General features: G+C 42.0%; 1 protein-coding gene across 10 annotated transcripts in view; it reads left to right on the forward strand.

The window, feature by feature from the left end:
- The first annotated feature begins 2,890 nt into the window (after positions 1 to 2,890).
- Positions 2,891 to 16,952, forward strand: part of evi5b (ecotropic viral integration site 5b) — a 96,720-nt gene continuing 82,658 nt past the window's right edge. For 2 of the 10 annotated variants that reach the window (XM_061888435.1, XM_061888436.1), the window contains exons 1-2: positions 5,354 to 5,567; positions 15,189 to 15,382. In XM_061888435.1, coding sequence (XP_061744419.1) covers positions 15,258 to 15,382 — 125 coding nt within the window. In that variant the 5' untranslated portion in view covers positions 5,354 to 5,567; positions 15,189 to 15,257. Of the gene's footprint in view, positions 3,148 to 5,352; positions 5,568 to 5,943; positions 6,025 to 10,097; positions 10,123 to 15,188; positions 15,383 to 16,952 lie in introns of those variants that run through there. The other 8 variants (XM_061888430.1, XM_061888439.1, XM_061888432.1 and 5 more) reach the window with 7 other exon arrangements.

The raw sequence follows: 16,952 nt of genomic DNA on the forward strand, positions 1-16,952 counted from the left end.
TGTGACTAGTCAGCAGGTGTGGTTAGTGTTGGATGTGACTAGTCAGCAGGTGTGGTTAGTGTTGGATGTGACTAGTCAGCAGGTGTGGTTAGTGTTGGATGTGACTAGTCAGCAGGAGTGGTTAGTGTTGGATGTGACTAGTCAGCAGGAGTGGTTAGTGTTGGATGTGACTAGTCAGCAGGAGTGGTTAGTGTTGGATGTGACTAGTCAGCAGGAGTGGTTAGTGTTGGATGTGACTAGTCAGCAGGTGTGGTTAGTGTTGGATGTGACTAGTCAGCAGGTGTGGTTAGTGTTGGATGTGACTAGTCAGCAGGAGTGGTTAGTGTTGGATGTGACTAGTCAGCAGGAGTGGTTAGTGTTGGATGTGACTAGTCAGCAGGAGTGGTTAGTGTTGGATGTGACTAGTCAGCAGGAGTGGTTAGTGTTGGATGTGACTAGTCAGCAGGTGTGGTTAGTGTTGGATGTGACTAGTCAGCAGGAGTGGTTAGTGTTGGATGTGACTAGTCAGCAGGAGTGGTTAGTGTTGGATGTGACTAGTCAGCAGGAGTGGTTAGTGTTGGATGTGACTAGTCAGCAGGAGTGGTTAGTGTTGGATGTGACTAGTCAGCAGGAGTGGTTAGTGTTGGATGTGACTAGTCAGCAGGAGTGGTTAGTGTTGGATGTGACTAGTCAGCAGGAGTGGTTAGTGTTGGATGTGACTAGTCAGCAGGTGTGGTTAGTGTTGGATGTGACTAGTCGGCAGGAGTGGTTAGTGTTGGATGTGACTAGTCGGCAGGAGTGGTTAGTGTTGGATGTGACTAGTCGGCAGGAGTGGTTAGTGTTGGATGTGACTAGTCGGCAGGAGTGGTTAGTGTTGGATGTGACTAGTCAGCAGGAGTGGTTAGTGTTGGATGTGACTAGTCAGCAGGAGTGGTTAGTGTTGGATGTGACTAGTCAGCAGGTGTGGTTAGTGTTGGATGTGACTAGTCAGCAGGAGTGGTTAGTGTTGGATGTGACTAGTCAGCAGGAGTGGTTAGTGTTGGATGTGACTAGTCAGCAGGAGTGGTTAGTGTTGGATGTGACTAGTCAGCAGGTGTGGTTAGTGTTGGATGTGACTAGTCAGCAGGAGTGGTTAGTGTTGGATGTGACTAGTCAGCAGGAGTGGTTAGTGTTGGATGTGACTAGTCAGCAGGAGTGGTTAGTGTTGGATGTGACTAGTCAGCAGGAGTGGTTAGTGTTGGATGTGACTAGTCAGCAGGAGTGGTTAGTGTTGGATGTGACTAGTCAGCAGGAGTGGTTAGTGTTGGATGTGACTAGTCAGCAGGAGTGGTTAGTGTTGGATGTGACTAGTCAGCAGGAGTGGTTAGTGTTGGATGTGACTAGTCAGCAGGAGTGGTTAGTGTTGGATGTGACTAGTCAGCAGGAGTGGTTAGTGTTGGATGTGACTAGTCAGCAGGAGTGGTTAGTGTTGGATGTGACTAGTCAGCAGGAGTGGTTAGTGTTGGATGTGACTAGTCAGCAGGAGTGGTTAGTGTTGGATGTGACTAGTCAGCAGGAGTGGTTAGTGTTGGATGTGACTAGTCAGCAGGAGTGGTTAGTGTTGGATGTGACTAGTCAGCAGGAGTGGTTAGTGTTGGATGTGACTAGTCAGCAGGTGTGGTTAGTGTTGGATGTGACTAGTCAGCAGGTGTGGTTAGTGTTGGATGTGACTAGTCAGCAGGAGTGGTTAGTGTTGGATGTGACTAGTCAGCAGGAGTGGTTAGTGTTGGATGTGACTAGTCAGCAGGAGTGGTTAGTGTTGGATGTGACTAGTCAGCAGGAGTGGTTAGTGTTGGATGTGACTAGTCAGCAGGTGTGGTTAGTGTTGGATGTGACTAGTCAGCAGGTGTGGTTAGTGTTGGATGTGACTAGTCAGCAGGTGTGGTTAGTGTTGGATGTGACTAGTCAGCAGGTGTGGTTAGTGTTGGATGTGACTAGTCAGCAGGAGTGGTTAGTGTTGGATGTGACTAGTCAGCAGGTGTGGTTAGTGTTGGATGTGACTAGTCAGCAGGTGTGGTTAGTGTTGGATGTGACTAGTCAGCAGGTGTGGTTAGTGTTGGATGTGACTAGTCAGCAGGAGTGGTTAGTGTTGGATGTGACTAGTCAGCAGGTGTGGTTAGTGTTGGATGTGACTAGTCAGCAGGTGTGGTTAGTGTTGGATGTGACTAGTCAGCAGGTGTGGTTAGTGTTGGATGTGACTAGTCAGCAGGTGTGGTTAGTGTTGGATGTGACTAGTCAGCAGGTGTGGTTAGTGTTGGATGTGACTAGTCAGCAGGTGTGGTTAGTGTTGGATGTGACTAGTCAGCAGGTGTGGTTAGTGTTGGATGTGACTAGTCAGCAGGTGTGGTTAGTGTTGGATGTGACTAGTCAGCAGGTGTGGTTAGTGTTGGATGTGACTAGTCAGCAGGTGTGGTTAGTGTTGGATGTGACTAGTCAGCAGGTGTGGTTAGTGTTGGATGTGACTAGTCAGCAGGAGTGGTTAGTGTTGGATGTGACTAGTCAGCAGGTGTGGTTAGTGTTGGATGTGACTAGTCAGCAGGTGTGGTTAGTGTTGGATGTGACTAGTCAGCAGGTGTGGTTAGTGTTGGATGTGACTAGTCAGCAGGAGTGGTTAGTGTTGGATGTGACTAGTCAGCAGGTGTGGTTAGTGTTGGATGTGACTAGTCAGCAGGTGTGGTTAGTGTTGGATGTGACTAGTCAGCAGGTGTGGTTAGTGTTGGATGTGACTAGTCAGCAGGTGTGGTTAGTGTTGGATGTGACTAGTCAGCAGGTGTGGTGTGCAGCACAAAAGACGTGCGTCAGCGTCCAACCAGAAAAGTGGCTTTCAGGTGTGTTGGTATGCACGCGGAGGTGTGAGTCACATCTCCACCACACACCACACACCACACAGCACACAGCACACAGCACACAGCACACAGCACACAGCACACAGCACACACCACACACTACACACTACACACTACACACCACACACGACACACCACACACCACCTTGTGCTGCTGCTGCTTTCTACTCCGCTAACACAAACTTACTGATTTTTCTCTCCCAACTTGGATTGAAGTCACCAATCAAGACAGGATGGCTTGACTGGAGCGTTCCAACTCTCTGTTTCTGCCAATGAAGTTCAGGTAGGACTCTCTTGACAGCAGACACATAGGACTCACTTGATAGCAGACACTACGATTCAGTTTCAAAGAGAGTGAGTCGTGGTGAAAAAGTTTTTCCACTGAGGGCCACACACCAACCAATCAAAGGATGCCGGGCTATATATATATATATATATATATATATATATATATATATATATATATATATATATATATATATATATATATATATATATATATATATATATATATATATATATATATATATATATATATTTATACCTACTGCTTCACAGTAGGTATGGTGTTCTTGGGATGCAAGTCAGTATTCTTCTTCCTCCAAACACGACAAGTTGAGTTGATACCAAAATGGATACATGGATGATACAGCAGAGGATTAGGAGAATGTCATGTGGTCAGATGAAACCAAAATAGAACCTTTTTAATTTTGTTTCCAAGGAACTAGAAAAAGCTATTTCAGTAGGAATGTCCTGTGAACATTGACGAGCCAAAGGTGAACTGAAATGCTAACAGTTAGCACGCTGGCCAGATAGCGTAAAGTAACACAAAATATGAGGAAGATTAGGTAAAAAAAAGCATGCTAACAGCAGACAGCTTTGCTAACATGTTAACCTTAGCATGCTTACAGTTAGCATTAGTGAAATACACTGAGGTGTAAACGGGCTAAATTAGCTAAAAGATTTAGCATATGCTAATTTTAGCATCCTAAAATGCTAACTGTAACATGTGTCAAATACCAAAATATATTACTGCATGTACATGAAAAAATTGTTCAAAATGCTAGGTTGCTAACGACATCAATCAATCGATGTTTACTTATATAGCGCTTAGTCACCAGTGTCTCAAAGGGCTGCACAAGCCACAACTACATCCTCGGCTCAGATCCCACATCAGGGCAAGGAAAAACTCAACCCAATAGGATGACAATGAGAAACCTTGGAGGGAAGCACATCCGGTGACCACTGAGAGTCCAGTCCATAGTGGATCTAACATAATAGTGAGAGTCCAGTCCATAGTGGATCTAACATAATAGTGAGAGTCCAGTCCATAGTGGATCTAACATAATAGTGTGAGAGTCCAGTCCATAGTGGATCTAGCTAATAGTGTGAGAGTCCAGTCCATAGTGGATCTAACATAATAGTGAGAGTCCAGTCCATAGTGGATCTAACATAATAGTGAGAGTCCAGTCCATAGTGGATCTAACATAATAGTGAGAGTCCAGTCCATAGTGGATCTAACATAATAGTGAGAGTCCAGTCCATAGTGGATCTAACATAATAGTGAGAGTCCAGTCCATAGTGGACCAGCAGGAGATCATCTCGAGTGGAGACAGGTCAGCAGCACAGAGATGTCCTCAAATGATGCACAGATGAGTGGTCCACCCCAGGTCCCGACTTTGAACAGCTAGCGCGTCATCGTTGGTCACCTCATAACCTCTCCATGCAGGATAATGTCATCAAAAGCTAGCATGCTAACAGTTTGTGTGAATCAAAAAACAAAAATATTTGACCCTGAGGCATATATGGCAAGACTAGCTTAGCAGCTAACATGCTAACCGTTCCCAGGTATCAGCAAAGAAGAAGATATTTGACTCTATGATGTGCAACCACAAAATGTGCCATAAAAATAGTAGGCCAACACTTTGCATGCATCACGTAAGAACCAACAGTTGACTCAGAGGCAACAATTAGCTAACAGTTTGATGTGTCCATTTAATGATGATTAAATGTATAAATATCATTTAAAAGGTAACAGTTTGATGAGTAAATGTATAAATATCATTTAAAAGGTAACAGTTTGATGAGTATATGTATAAATATCATTTAAAAGGTAACAGTTGGATGTGTATATGTATAAATATCATTTAAAAGGTAACAGTTTGATGAGTAAATGTATAAATATCATTTAAAAGGTAACAGTTTGATGAGTAAATGTATAAATATCATTTAAAAGGTAACAGTTTGATGAGTATATGTATAAATATCATTTAAAAGGTAACAGTTTGATGAGTATATGTATAAATACCATTTAAAAGGTAACAGTTGGATGTGTATATGTGTAAATATCATTTAAAAGGTAACAGTTTGATGAGTATATGTATAAATATGACGTCACGTTGTAGTTACTCCTCGTGGTCTCGCGGTGGCGGCAGTGTAGAGGTGGCAGGCCAATCTGCGCATGCGCAGTGCCATGTAAACACCCGGCCGGCCCCTGCCCGAGCCATTGGCGTCCAGGTATTAGACGGCGCCATGGCAGCCAGCCCGCGTTACCACACACCCAGGCGGCTTCGCTCCGGACACTAACGCGGATAAAAGTTTCAGAAAATCGTCTCCCACACAAGAATGCGGGGGACAGATTGACGCATGGGAAGCGGCAGCCAGGCGAGGAAGTTTGGCGCGGCTTCTTAAAATCGCTTCAAGGTAAATGTTGACCGTCTTCCCTCCTGGGGTCCGTCTAATTCCTGGCAGGAACTACATCGCCGCTCCCGTCTCCCCCTGGGGTCCGTCTAATTCCTGGCAGGAACTACATCGCCGCTCCCGTCTCCCCCTGGGGTCCGTCTAATTCCTGGCAAGAACTATACCTCCAAAGTTGTTCATTTGGGAGGCAATGTGACATATCAGTTAGCACGTCGAGTCAGCATCTCTCGCGTGGGATGTTCCACGGAGTTGGAAGCATTTATTCAGGAAACTACTTTCGGCCGTGTGTTGTTGAAGTGAACATTTCTGTTGTTATTGTTGTTGTGGTTGTGGTTGTGGTTGCTGCATGAGGATCTCATTTCATCTCATCTCATTTCAGCCGCAACACTCAGCAGGCAGCCTTACAAGGAGCTTTGCAGTGCCTGCTCATGAGAAAGATGAGGAACATGGCAGTGATAATGTAAGCTTGTAGTGAGAAAGATGAGGAACATGACAATGATAATGTAAGCTTGTAGTGAGAAAGATGAGGAACATGGCAGTGATAATGTAAGCTTGTAGTGAGAAAGATGAGGAACATGACAATGATAATGTAAGCTTGTAGTGAGAAAGATGAGGAACATGATAATGATAATGTAAGCTTGTAGTGAGAAAGATGAGGAACATGACAATGATAATGTAAGCTTGAAGTGAGAAAGATGAGGAACATGATAATGTAAGCTTGTAGTGAGAAAGATGAGGAACATGACAGTGATAATGTAAGCTTGTAGTGAGAAAGATGAGGAACATGACAATGATAATGTAAGCTTGTAGTGAGAAAGATGAGGAACATGACAATGATAATGTAAGCTTGTAGTGAGAAAGATGAGGAACATGACAATGATAATGTAAGCTTGTAGTGAGAAAGATGAGGAACATGACAATGATAATGTAAGCTTGTAGTGAGAAAGATGAGGAACATGACAATGATAATGTAAGCTTGTAGTGAGAAAGATGAGGAACATGGCAGTGATAATGTAAGCTTGTAGTGAGAAAGATGAGGAACATGGCAGTGATAATGTAAGCTTGTAGTGAGAAAGATGAGGAACATGACAGTGATAATGTAAGCTTGAAGTGAGAAAGATGAGGAACATGATAATGTAAGCTTGTAGTGAGAAAGATGAGGAACATGACAGTGATAATGTAAGCTTGTAGTGAGAAAGATGAGGAACATGACAGTGATAATGTAAGCTTGAAGTGAGAAAGATGAGGAACATGATAATGTAAGCTTGTAGTGAGAAAGATGAGGAACATGACAATGATAATGTAAGCTTGTAGTGAGAAAGATGAGGAACATGACAATGATAATGTAAGCTTGTAGTGAGAAAGATGAGGAACATGGCAGTGATAATGTAAGCTTGTAGTGAGAAAGATGAGGAACATGGCAGTGATAATGTAAGCTTGTAGTGAGAAAGATGAGGAACATGACAGTGATAATCTAAGCTTGAAGTGAGAAAGATGAGGAACATGATAATGTAAGCTTGTAGTGAGAAAGATGAGGAACATGACAGTGATAATGTAAGCTTGTAGTGAGAAAGATGAGGAACATGACAATGATAATGTAAGCTTGTAGTGAGAAAGATGAGGAACATGACAATGATAATGTAAGCTTGTAGTGAGAAAGATGAGGAACATGACAATGATAATGTAAGCTTGTAGTGAGAAAGATGAGGAACATGACAATGATAATGTAAGCTTGTAGTGAGAAAGATGAGGAACATGACAATGATAATGTAAGCTTGTAGTGAGAAAGATGAGGAACATGGCAGTGATAATGTAAGCTTGTAGTGAGAAAGATGAGGAACATGGCAGTGATAATGTAAGCTTGTAGTGAGAAAGATGAGGAACATGACAATGATAATGTAAGCTTGTAGTGAGAAAGATGAGGAACATGACAATGATAATGTAAGCTTGTAGTGAGAAAGATGAGGAACATGACAATGATAATGTAAGCTTGTAGTGAGAAAGATGAGGAACATGACAATGATAATGTAAGCTTATAGTGAGAAAGATGAGGAACATGACAATGATAATGTAAGCTTGTAGTGAGAAAGATGAGGAACATGACAATGATAATGTAAACTTGTAGTGAGAAAGATGAGGAACATGGCAGTGATAATGTAAGCTTGTAGTGAGAAAGATGAGGAACATGACAGTGATAATGTAAGCTTGTAGTGAGAAAGATGAGGAACATGACAATGATAATGTAAGCTTGTAGTGAGAAAGATGAGGAACATGACAATGATAATGTAAGCTTGTAGTGAGAAAGATGAGGAACATGACAATGATAATGTAAGCTTGTAGTGAGAAAGATGAGGAACATGACAATGATAATGTAAGCTTGTAGTGAGAAAGATGAGGAACATGACAATGATAATGTAAGCTTGTAGTGAGAAAGATGAGGAACATGGCAGTGATAATGTAAGCTTGTAGTGAGAAAGATGAGGAACATGGCAGTGATAATGTAAGCTTGTAGTGAGAAAGATGAGGAACATGACAGTGATAATGTAAGCTTGTAGTGAGAAAGATGAGGAACATGACAATGATAATGTAAGCTTGTAGTGAGAAAGATGAGGAACATGGCAGTGATAATGTAAGCTTGTAGTGAGAAAGATGAGGAACATGACAATGATAATGTAAGCTTGTAGTGAGAAAGATGAGGAACATGATAATGATAATGTAAGCTTGTAGTGAGAAAGATGAGGAACATGACAATGATAATGTAAGCTTGAAGTGAGAAAGATGAGGAACATGATAATGTAAGCTTGTAGTGAGAAAGATGAGGAACATGACAGTGATAATGTAAGCTTGTAGTGAGAAAGATGAGGAACATGACAATGATAATGTAAGCTTGTAGTGAGAAAGATGAGGAACATGACAATGATAATGTAAGCTTGTAGTGAGAAAGATGAGGAACATGACAATGATAATGTAAGCTTGTAGTGAGAAAGATGAGGAACATGACAATGATAATGTAAGCTTGTAGTGAGAAAGATGAGGAACATGACAATGATAATGTAAGCTTGTAGTGAGAAAGATGAGGAACATGGCAGTGATAATGTAAGCTTGTAGTGAGAAAGATGAGGAACATGGCAGTGATAATGTAAGCTTGTAGTGAGAAAGATGAGGAACATGACAATGATAATGTAAGCTTGTAGTGAGAAAGATGAGGAACATGACAATGATAATGTAAGCTTGTAGTGAGAAAGATGAGGAACATGACAATGATAATGTAAGCTTGTAGTGAGAAAGATGAGGAACATGACAATGATAATGTAAGCTTATAGTGAGAAAGATGAGGAACATGACAATGATAATGTAAGCTTGTAGTGAGAAAGATGAGGAACATGACAATGATAATGTAAGCTTGTAGTGAGAAAGATGAGGAACATGGCAGTGATAATGTAAGCTTGTAGTGAGAAAGATGAGGAACATGACAATGATAATGTAAGCTTGTAGTGAGAAAGATGAGGAACATGACAATGATAATGTAAGCTTGTAGTGAGAAAGATGAGGAACATGACAATGATAATGTAAGCTTGTAGTGAGAAAGATGAGGAACATGACAATGATAATGTAAGCTTGTAGTGAGAAAGATGAGGAACATGACAATGATAATGTAAGCTTGTAGTGAGAAAGATGAGGAACATGGCAGTGATAATGTAAGCTTGTAGTGAGAAAGATGAGGAACATGGCAGTGATAATGTAAGCTTGTAGTGAGAAAGATGAGGAACATGACAATGATAATGTAAGCTTGTAGTGAGAAAGATGAGGAACATGACAATGATAATGTAAGCTTGTAGTGAGAAAGATGAGGAACATGACAATGATAATGTAAGCTTGTAGTGAGAAAGATGAGGAACATGACAATGATAATGTAAGCTTGTAGTGAGAAAGATGAGGAACATGACAATGATAATGTAAGCTTGTAGTGAGAAAGATGAGGAACATGACAATGATAATGTAAGCTTGTAGTGAGAAAGATGAGGAACATGACAATGATAATGTAAGCTTGTAGTGAGAAAGATGAGGAACATGACAATGATAATGTAAGCTTGTAGTGAGAAAGATGAGGAACATGACAATGATAATGTAAGCTTGTAGTGAGAAAGATGAGGAACATGACAATGATAATGTAAGCTTGTAGTGAGAAAGATGAGGAACATGACAATGATAATGTAAGCTTGTTGTGAGAAAGATGAGGAACATGACAATGATAATGTAAGCTTGTAGTGAGAAAGATGAGGAACATGGCAGTGATAATGTAAGCTTGTAGTGAGAAAGATGAGGAACATGGCAGTGATAATGTAAGCTTGTAGTGAGAAAGATGAGGAACATGACAATGATAATGTAAGCTTGTAGTGAGAAAGATGAGGAACATGACAATGATAATGTAAGCTTGTTGTGAGAAAGATGAGGAACATGACAATGATAATGTAAGCTTGTAGTGAGAAAGATGAGGAACATGGCAGTGATAATGTAAGCTTGTAGTGAGAAAGATGAGGAACATGGCAGTGATAATGTAAGCTTGTTGTGAGAAAGATGAGGAACATGACAATGATAATGTAAGCTTGTAGTGAGAAAGATGAGGAACATGACAGTGATAATGTAAGCTTGTAGTGAGAAAGATGAGGAACATGACAATGAAAATGTAAGCTTGTAGTGAGAAAGATGAGGAACATGACAATGATAATGTAAGCTTGTAGTGAGAAAGATGAGGAACATGACAATGATAATGTAAGCTTGTAGTGAGAAAGATGAGGAACATGACAATGATAATGTAAGCTTGTTGTGAGAAAGATGAGGAACATGAGAATGATAATGTAAGCTTGTAGTGAGAAAGATGAGGAACATGACAATGATAATGTAAGCTTGTAGTGAGAAAGATGAGGAACATGACAATGATAATGTAAGCTTGTAGTGAGAAAGATGAGGAACATGACAATGATAATGTAAGCTTGTAGTGAGAAAGATGAGGAACATGACAATGATAATGTAAGCTTGTAGTGAGAAAGATGAGGAACATGACAATGATAATGTAAGCTTGTAGTGAGAAAGATGAGGAACATGACAATGATAATGTAAGCTTGTAGTGAGAAAGATGAGGAACATGACAATGAAAATCAATCAATCAATCAATCAATGTTTACTTATATAGCCCTAAATCACTAGTGTCTCAAAGGGCTGCACAAACCACCACGACATCCTCGGTAGGCCCACATAAGGGCAAGGAAAACTCACACCCAGTGGGACGTCGGTGACAATAATGACTATGAGAACCTTAGAGAGGAGGAAAGCAATGGATGTCGAGCGGGTCTAACATGATACTGTGAAAGTTCAATCCACAATGGATCCAACACAGTCGCGAGAGTCCAGTCCAAAGCGGGTCCAACTCAGCAGCGAGAGTCCCGTTCACAGCGGAGCCAGCAGGAAACCATCCCAAGCGGAGGCGGATCAGCAGCGCAGAGATGTCGAGGCGGATCAGCAGCGCAGAGATGTCCCCAGCCGATACACAGGCAAGCAGTACATGGCCACCGGATCGGATCGGAGAGTGGGACATAGAAGAAAAAGAAAAGAAACAGCAGATCAACTGGTCTAAAAAGGGAGTCTATTTAAAGGCTACAGTATACAAATGAGTTTTAAGGTGAGACTTAAATGCTTCTACTGAGGTGGCATCTCGAACTGTTACCGGGAGGGCATTCCAGAGTACTGGAGCCCGAACGGAAAACGCTCTATAGCCCGCAGACTTTTTTTGGGCTTTGGGAATCACTAATAAGCCGGAGTCCTTTGAACGCAGATTTCTTGCCGGGACATATGGTACAATACAATCGGCAAGATAGGATGGAGCTAGACCGTGTAGTATTTTATACGTAAGTAGTAAAACCTTAAAGTCACATCTTAAGTGCACAGGAAGCCAGTGCAGGTGAGCCAGTACAGGCGTAATGTGATCAAACTTTCTTGTTCTTGTCAAAAGTCTAGCAGCCGCATTTTGTACCAACTGTAATCTTTTAATGCTAGACATGGGGAGACCCGAAAATAATACGTTACAGTAGTCGAGGCGAGATGTAACAAACGCATGGATAATGATCTCAGCGTCCTTAGTGGACAGAATGGAGCGAATTTTAGCGATATTACGGAGATGAAAGAAGGCTGTTTTAGTAACGCTTTTAATGTGTGCCTCAAAGGAGAGAGTTGGGTCGAAGATAATACCCAGATTCTTTACCGTGTCGCCTTGTTTAATTGTTTGGTTGTCAAATGTTAGAGTTGTATTATTAAATAGAGTTCGGTGTCTAGCAGGACCGATAATCAGCATTTCCGTTTTTTTGGCATTGAGTTGCAAAAAGTTAGCGGACATCCATTGTTTAATTTCATTAAGACACGCCTCCAGCTGACTACAATCCGGCGTGTTGGTCAGCTTTAGGGGCATGTAGAGTTGGGTGTCATCAGCATAACAGTGAAAGCTAACACCGTATTTGCGTATGATGTCACCTAGCGGCAGCATGTAGATGCTGAAGAGTGCAGGGCCAAGGACCGAACCCTGGGGAACTCCACACGTTACCTTAACGTAGTCCGAGGTCACATTGTTATGGGAGACACACTGCATCCTATCAGTAAGATAAGAGTTAAACCAAGACAGGGCTAAGTCTGACATACCAATTCGTGTTTTGATACGTTCTAATAAAATATTATGATCGACGGTATCGAAAGCAGCGCTAAGATCGAGGAGCAGCAACATAGATGACGCATCAGAATCCATCCTTAGCAATAGATCATTAGTCATTTTTGCGAGGGCTGTCTCCGTCGAGTGATTTGCCCTGAAACCGGATTGAAAGGTTTCACATAGATTGTTAGACGCTAAGTGTTCATTTAACTGCTCCGCAACAATTTTTTCGAGGATTTTTGAAATAAAGGGAAGGTGAGACACCGGTCGGTAGTTTACCATGAGGTCAGGATCGAGGTTAGGTCTTTTAAGAAGAGGATGAATAACCGCTTTTTTGAATGCTAGGGGAACAGTGCCCGAGGAAAGTGATAAGTTTATAATATTTAGCACTGATGGACCTAATAATACAAAGAGCTCCTTGATCAGTTTCCCAGGAAGAGGGTCAAGTAAACATGTTGTTTGTTTTATTCCATTTACACGTTGTAACAATTCCTCTAATGTTATTTCCTCAAAACGAGAGAAACTATTTTGGAGGGCAGTATCCGTCGTATATACAATCGTGTCAGTGTTAATAGAACCCCGTTGTAGCTGGGACGCATTGTCTTTAATCTCCTTTCTAATGACTTCAATTTTCTTACTAAAGAATTGCATAAAGTCATCAGCTGAGTGGGTGGAGCTACTGGAAGGAGTCCCTTGTTGGGTAAGCGATGCTACCGTACTAAACAAAAATTTAGGATCGTTTTTATTACGGTGGATGAGATTTGAGTAATAATTAGCTTTAGCTAAGGTAAGCATGCGTTTATAAGTTATTAAACCATCACTAAATGCTTGATGGTGCACCTCAAGTTTAGTCGTGCGCCATTTGCGTTCCAGCTTTCTGCATAATAATTTCTGAGCTCTAGTTTCTTCTGTAAACCACGGGGTGCGCTTTTTTGGAGCCTTTTTTAACTTTAGCGGTGCTATGTTATCAATGGTTTCGCGCAGGGCGTCGTTAAAGTTGTTAGTGAGGTTATCAATAGAGCCCACATACTTTGGGAATGGTGCCATTACCGAGGGCAGTAGGTCAGCAAGAGTTGTCGTTGTGGCCGTATTAATGTTGCGGCTGCTATAGCAGTTATTATTATTATTAGTTTGACGAACATGCGTCTGAACCTCGAATTTTATAAGGTAATGATCGGACAATACTTTAGTATACGGGAGTATCGTAACTTTGGAAGCGGTGATACCCCTGACAAGCACTAGGTCTATCGTATTACCGTTGCGATGCGTGGGTTCATTTATTATTTGTGTGAGACCACAGCTATCAATTATAGTCTGGAGCGCTACGCACGGTGGGTCCGATGGGGTATTCATATGGATATTAAAGTCCCCCATTATGATTATATTATCGGCGCCGCCATCTTGTAAGCTTGTTGTGAGAAAGATGAGGAACATGAGAATGATAATGTAAGCTTGTAGTGAGAAAGATGAGGAACATGATAATGATAATGTAAGCTTGTAGTGAGAAAGATGAGGAACATGACAATGATAATGTAAGCTTGTAGTGAGAAAGATGAGGAACATGACAATGATAATGTAAGCTTGTAGTGAGAAAGATGAGGAACATGACAATGATAATGTAAGCTTGTAGTGAGAAAGATGAGGAACATGACAATGATAATGTAAGCTTGTAGTGAGAAAGATGAGGAACATGAGAATGATAATGTAAGCTTGTAGTGAGAAAGATGAGGAACATGACAATGATAATGTAAGCTTGTAGTGAGAAAGATGAGGAACATGACAATGATAATGTAAGCTTGTTGTGAGAAAGATGAGGAACATGAGAATGATAATGTAAGCTTGTAGTGAGAAAGATGAGGAACATGACAATGATAATGTAAGCTTGTAGTGAGAAAGATGAGGAACATGACAATGATAATGTAAGCTTGTAGTGAGAAAGATGAGGAACATGACAATGATAATGTAAGCTTGTAGTGAGAAAGATGAGGAACATGACAATGATAATGTCAAGTCGAGTGATTGTGCTGCCTGTCCAAAGGCTTTCAGGAACCTCTGCTAAGCTTTTGAAGCAGACCTTTCTGGCTCATCAAGCATGCACGCCGCGTCCCAAGGCATTGTCAAGTCGAGTCATTGTCAAGTCAGGTCATCGTCAAGTCATTGTCCCAAGTCGCTCATCAAGCATGCACGCTGCGTCACAAGTTGTTGTCAAATCGTTGTCATGTCAAATGATTGTCAAGTCAAGTCGTTGTCAAGTCAAGTGATTGTCAAGTCAAGTCATTGTCAAATGATTGTCAAGTCAAGTCGAGTTAATGTCAAGTCCCAAGTCGCTCATCAAGCATGCACACTGCGTCACAAGTCGTTGTCAAATCGTTGTCATGTCAAATGATTGTCAAGTCGAGTGATTGTCAAGTCAAGTCGTTGTCAAATGATTGTCAAGTCAAGTCGAGTTAATGTCAAGTCCCAAGTCGCTCATCAAGCATGCAGGCTGCGTCCCAAGTCATTGCCAAGTCAAGTCGTTGTCAAGTCAAGTGATTGTCACGTCAAGTCGTTGTCAAGTCATTGTCAAGTCAAGTGATTGTCAAGTCAAGTCGTGGTCAAGTCAAATGATTGTCAAGTAAAGTCGTTGTCAAGTCAAGTGATTGTCGAGTCGAGTCATTGTCAAGTCAAGTCACTGTCCCAAGTCGCTCATCAAGCATGCAGGCCGCGTCCCAAGTCCTCCGGGAGCACAAAAAGCCCCCGGGATTTATGAGGAAGCCTCAGGAGAAGAATGGCTGCTGGTGGGCGGGGCCCACTTCAGGGGAAGAAATGTGCACTTTGCCCCCGTCTGCCAGGTCCATTAGCATATGCCAAGGTTCACAAGTGACGTGGGGAAGCAGCTACTTTGCCATGGAAACGCTGATGGCTCTTCATGTTCTCTGGCCCCGCAGGTGGCGACAGACAAGGTTGCAGGTAAGCTGAGTTCAACTCTCTCATGGGTGAAGAACTCGGTGTCTCAGATGGCTAGCCAGGTGGCCACGCCCACGACCTTGCCGACCTCCTCGTCTCTGTCCTCGCCGTCCTCGCCGCCGCTGCTCAGCCCGGATGACGAGCAGCTGCTGGCCAAGCTGGAGGAGCAGAACAGGTAACTGAATGATCAGTACATCATTTCTAGTCTCACAACTGTTGTTAAACTACTTGTTGATTTACTGAAAGTAATCAGATATTATCTGCACTCCTGTTACTAAGCACTCATTCTTCTGGTCTTTCATACTTTACATTCATTTGGAGCTCCGCCACATATGTGGGTATACACCTTAGAGCAGGGGTCTCAAACACGCGACCCGCGGGCCAATTGCGGCCCGTGAGACGTTGTTTTGCGGCCCGCACCTTAATAAGAATATTTAATGTTGGTACGGCCCGCGAGTTTGATATGAATGGCGCTTTACAGCATAATACTACCTCGATTTTTCCGGGAGACTACAAATTTTCAGTGCCCCTCTAGGAATGATCATTCTCCCAAATTTCACCCGTAGAACAATATCAAGGGGGCACCGTGGAGGCACTGCCTTTAACATCCTCTACAACCTGTACAAAGAGCGTAAGAGCCCAGCCACATGATATATTTGACATATGTAGATGCAATCGGGGAAGGCAAGACATACTTGATCAACAGCCATACAGGTCACACTGAGGGTGGCCGTACAAACAACTTTGAGACTGTTACAAATATGTGCCACACTCTGAACCCACACTAAACAAGAATGACAAACACATTTTGGGAGAACATCTTCACCGTAACACAACATAAACACAACAGAACAAATACCCAGAATCCAATGCAGCCCTAAGTCTTCCGGGCTACAATATACACCCCGCCCCTCCCAACCCCGCCCCCTATTGTAGCCCAGAAGAGTTAGGGCTGCATTGGATTCTGGTACTTTGTTCTGTTGTGTTGCGGTGAAGATGTTCTCCCAAAATGTGTTTGTCAATCTTGTCTGGTGTGGGTTCACAGTGTGGCGCATATTTGTAACAGTGTTGAAGTTATTTACACGGCCACCGTCAGTGTGACCTGTATGGCTGTTGACCAAGTATGTCTTGCATTCCCTTCCTTGATTCTGCAGAAATCTCTTGCAACTTGTGAATGGGCCGGCATAATGTTCGTACGGAGGGAAAGTGGACGTTAGAGGCAGTGCCGTCACGGCATGGCCTTAAAATTGTTGTCCGGATGAAAACCCTAGAATGTATACCCCAGGATATTGTGGGTAGGGGCACTGATACACGGGTGTTTCCCGGAAAGGTCGCGAGTGTTGGCAAGTATATTGCTAGGGTGGGAAAATCATTCAAAGAAGGTGAATTCATTAAAAAGTGCATGTTAGATTTTTGTAAAGAAATCTTTGCTCGCGGCTAGGGTTGGGCGATATTGCCCTTTTTTTAATATCGCCATATTTTTAGGCCATATCGCGAAGTACAATATATATGAATATATTTTGCCTTGGCCTTGAATGAACACTTGATGCATATAATCACAGCAGTATGATGATTCTATGTGTCTGCATTCTTCTTCATACTGCATTCATACATGCTACTTTTAAACTTTCATGCAGAGAGGGAAATCACAACTAAGTCAATTGACCAAAAGTATATTTATTAACGTTATTAAGCAATGGCACAAACATTCAAGTCATTTCCAAAACATAAAGTGCAAGATTGTC

Source organism: Nerophis ophidion, linkage group LG26, assembly GCF_033978795.1.
Source record: "Nerophis ophidion isolate RoL-2023_Sa linkage group LG26, RoL_Noph_v1.0, whole genome shotgun sequence".
Classification (NCBI taxonomy): Eukaryota; Metazoa; Chordata; class Actinopteri; order Syngnathiformes; family Syngnathidae; genus Nerophis; species Nerophis ophidion.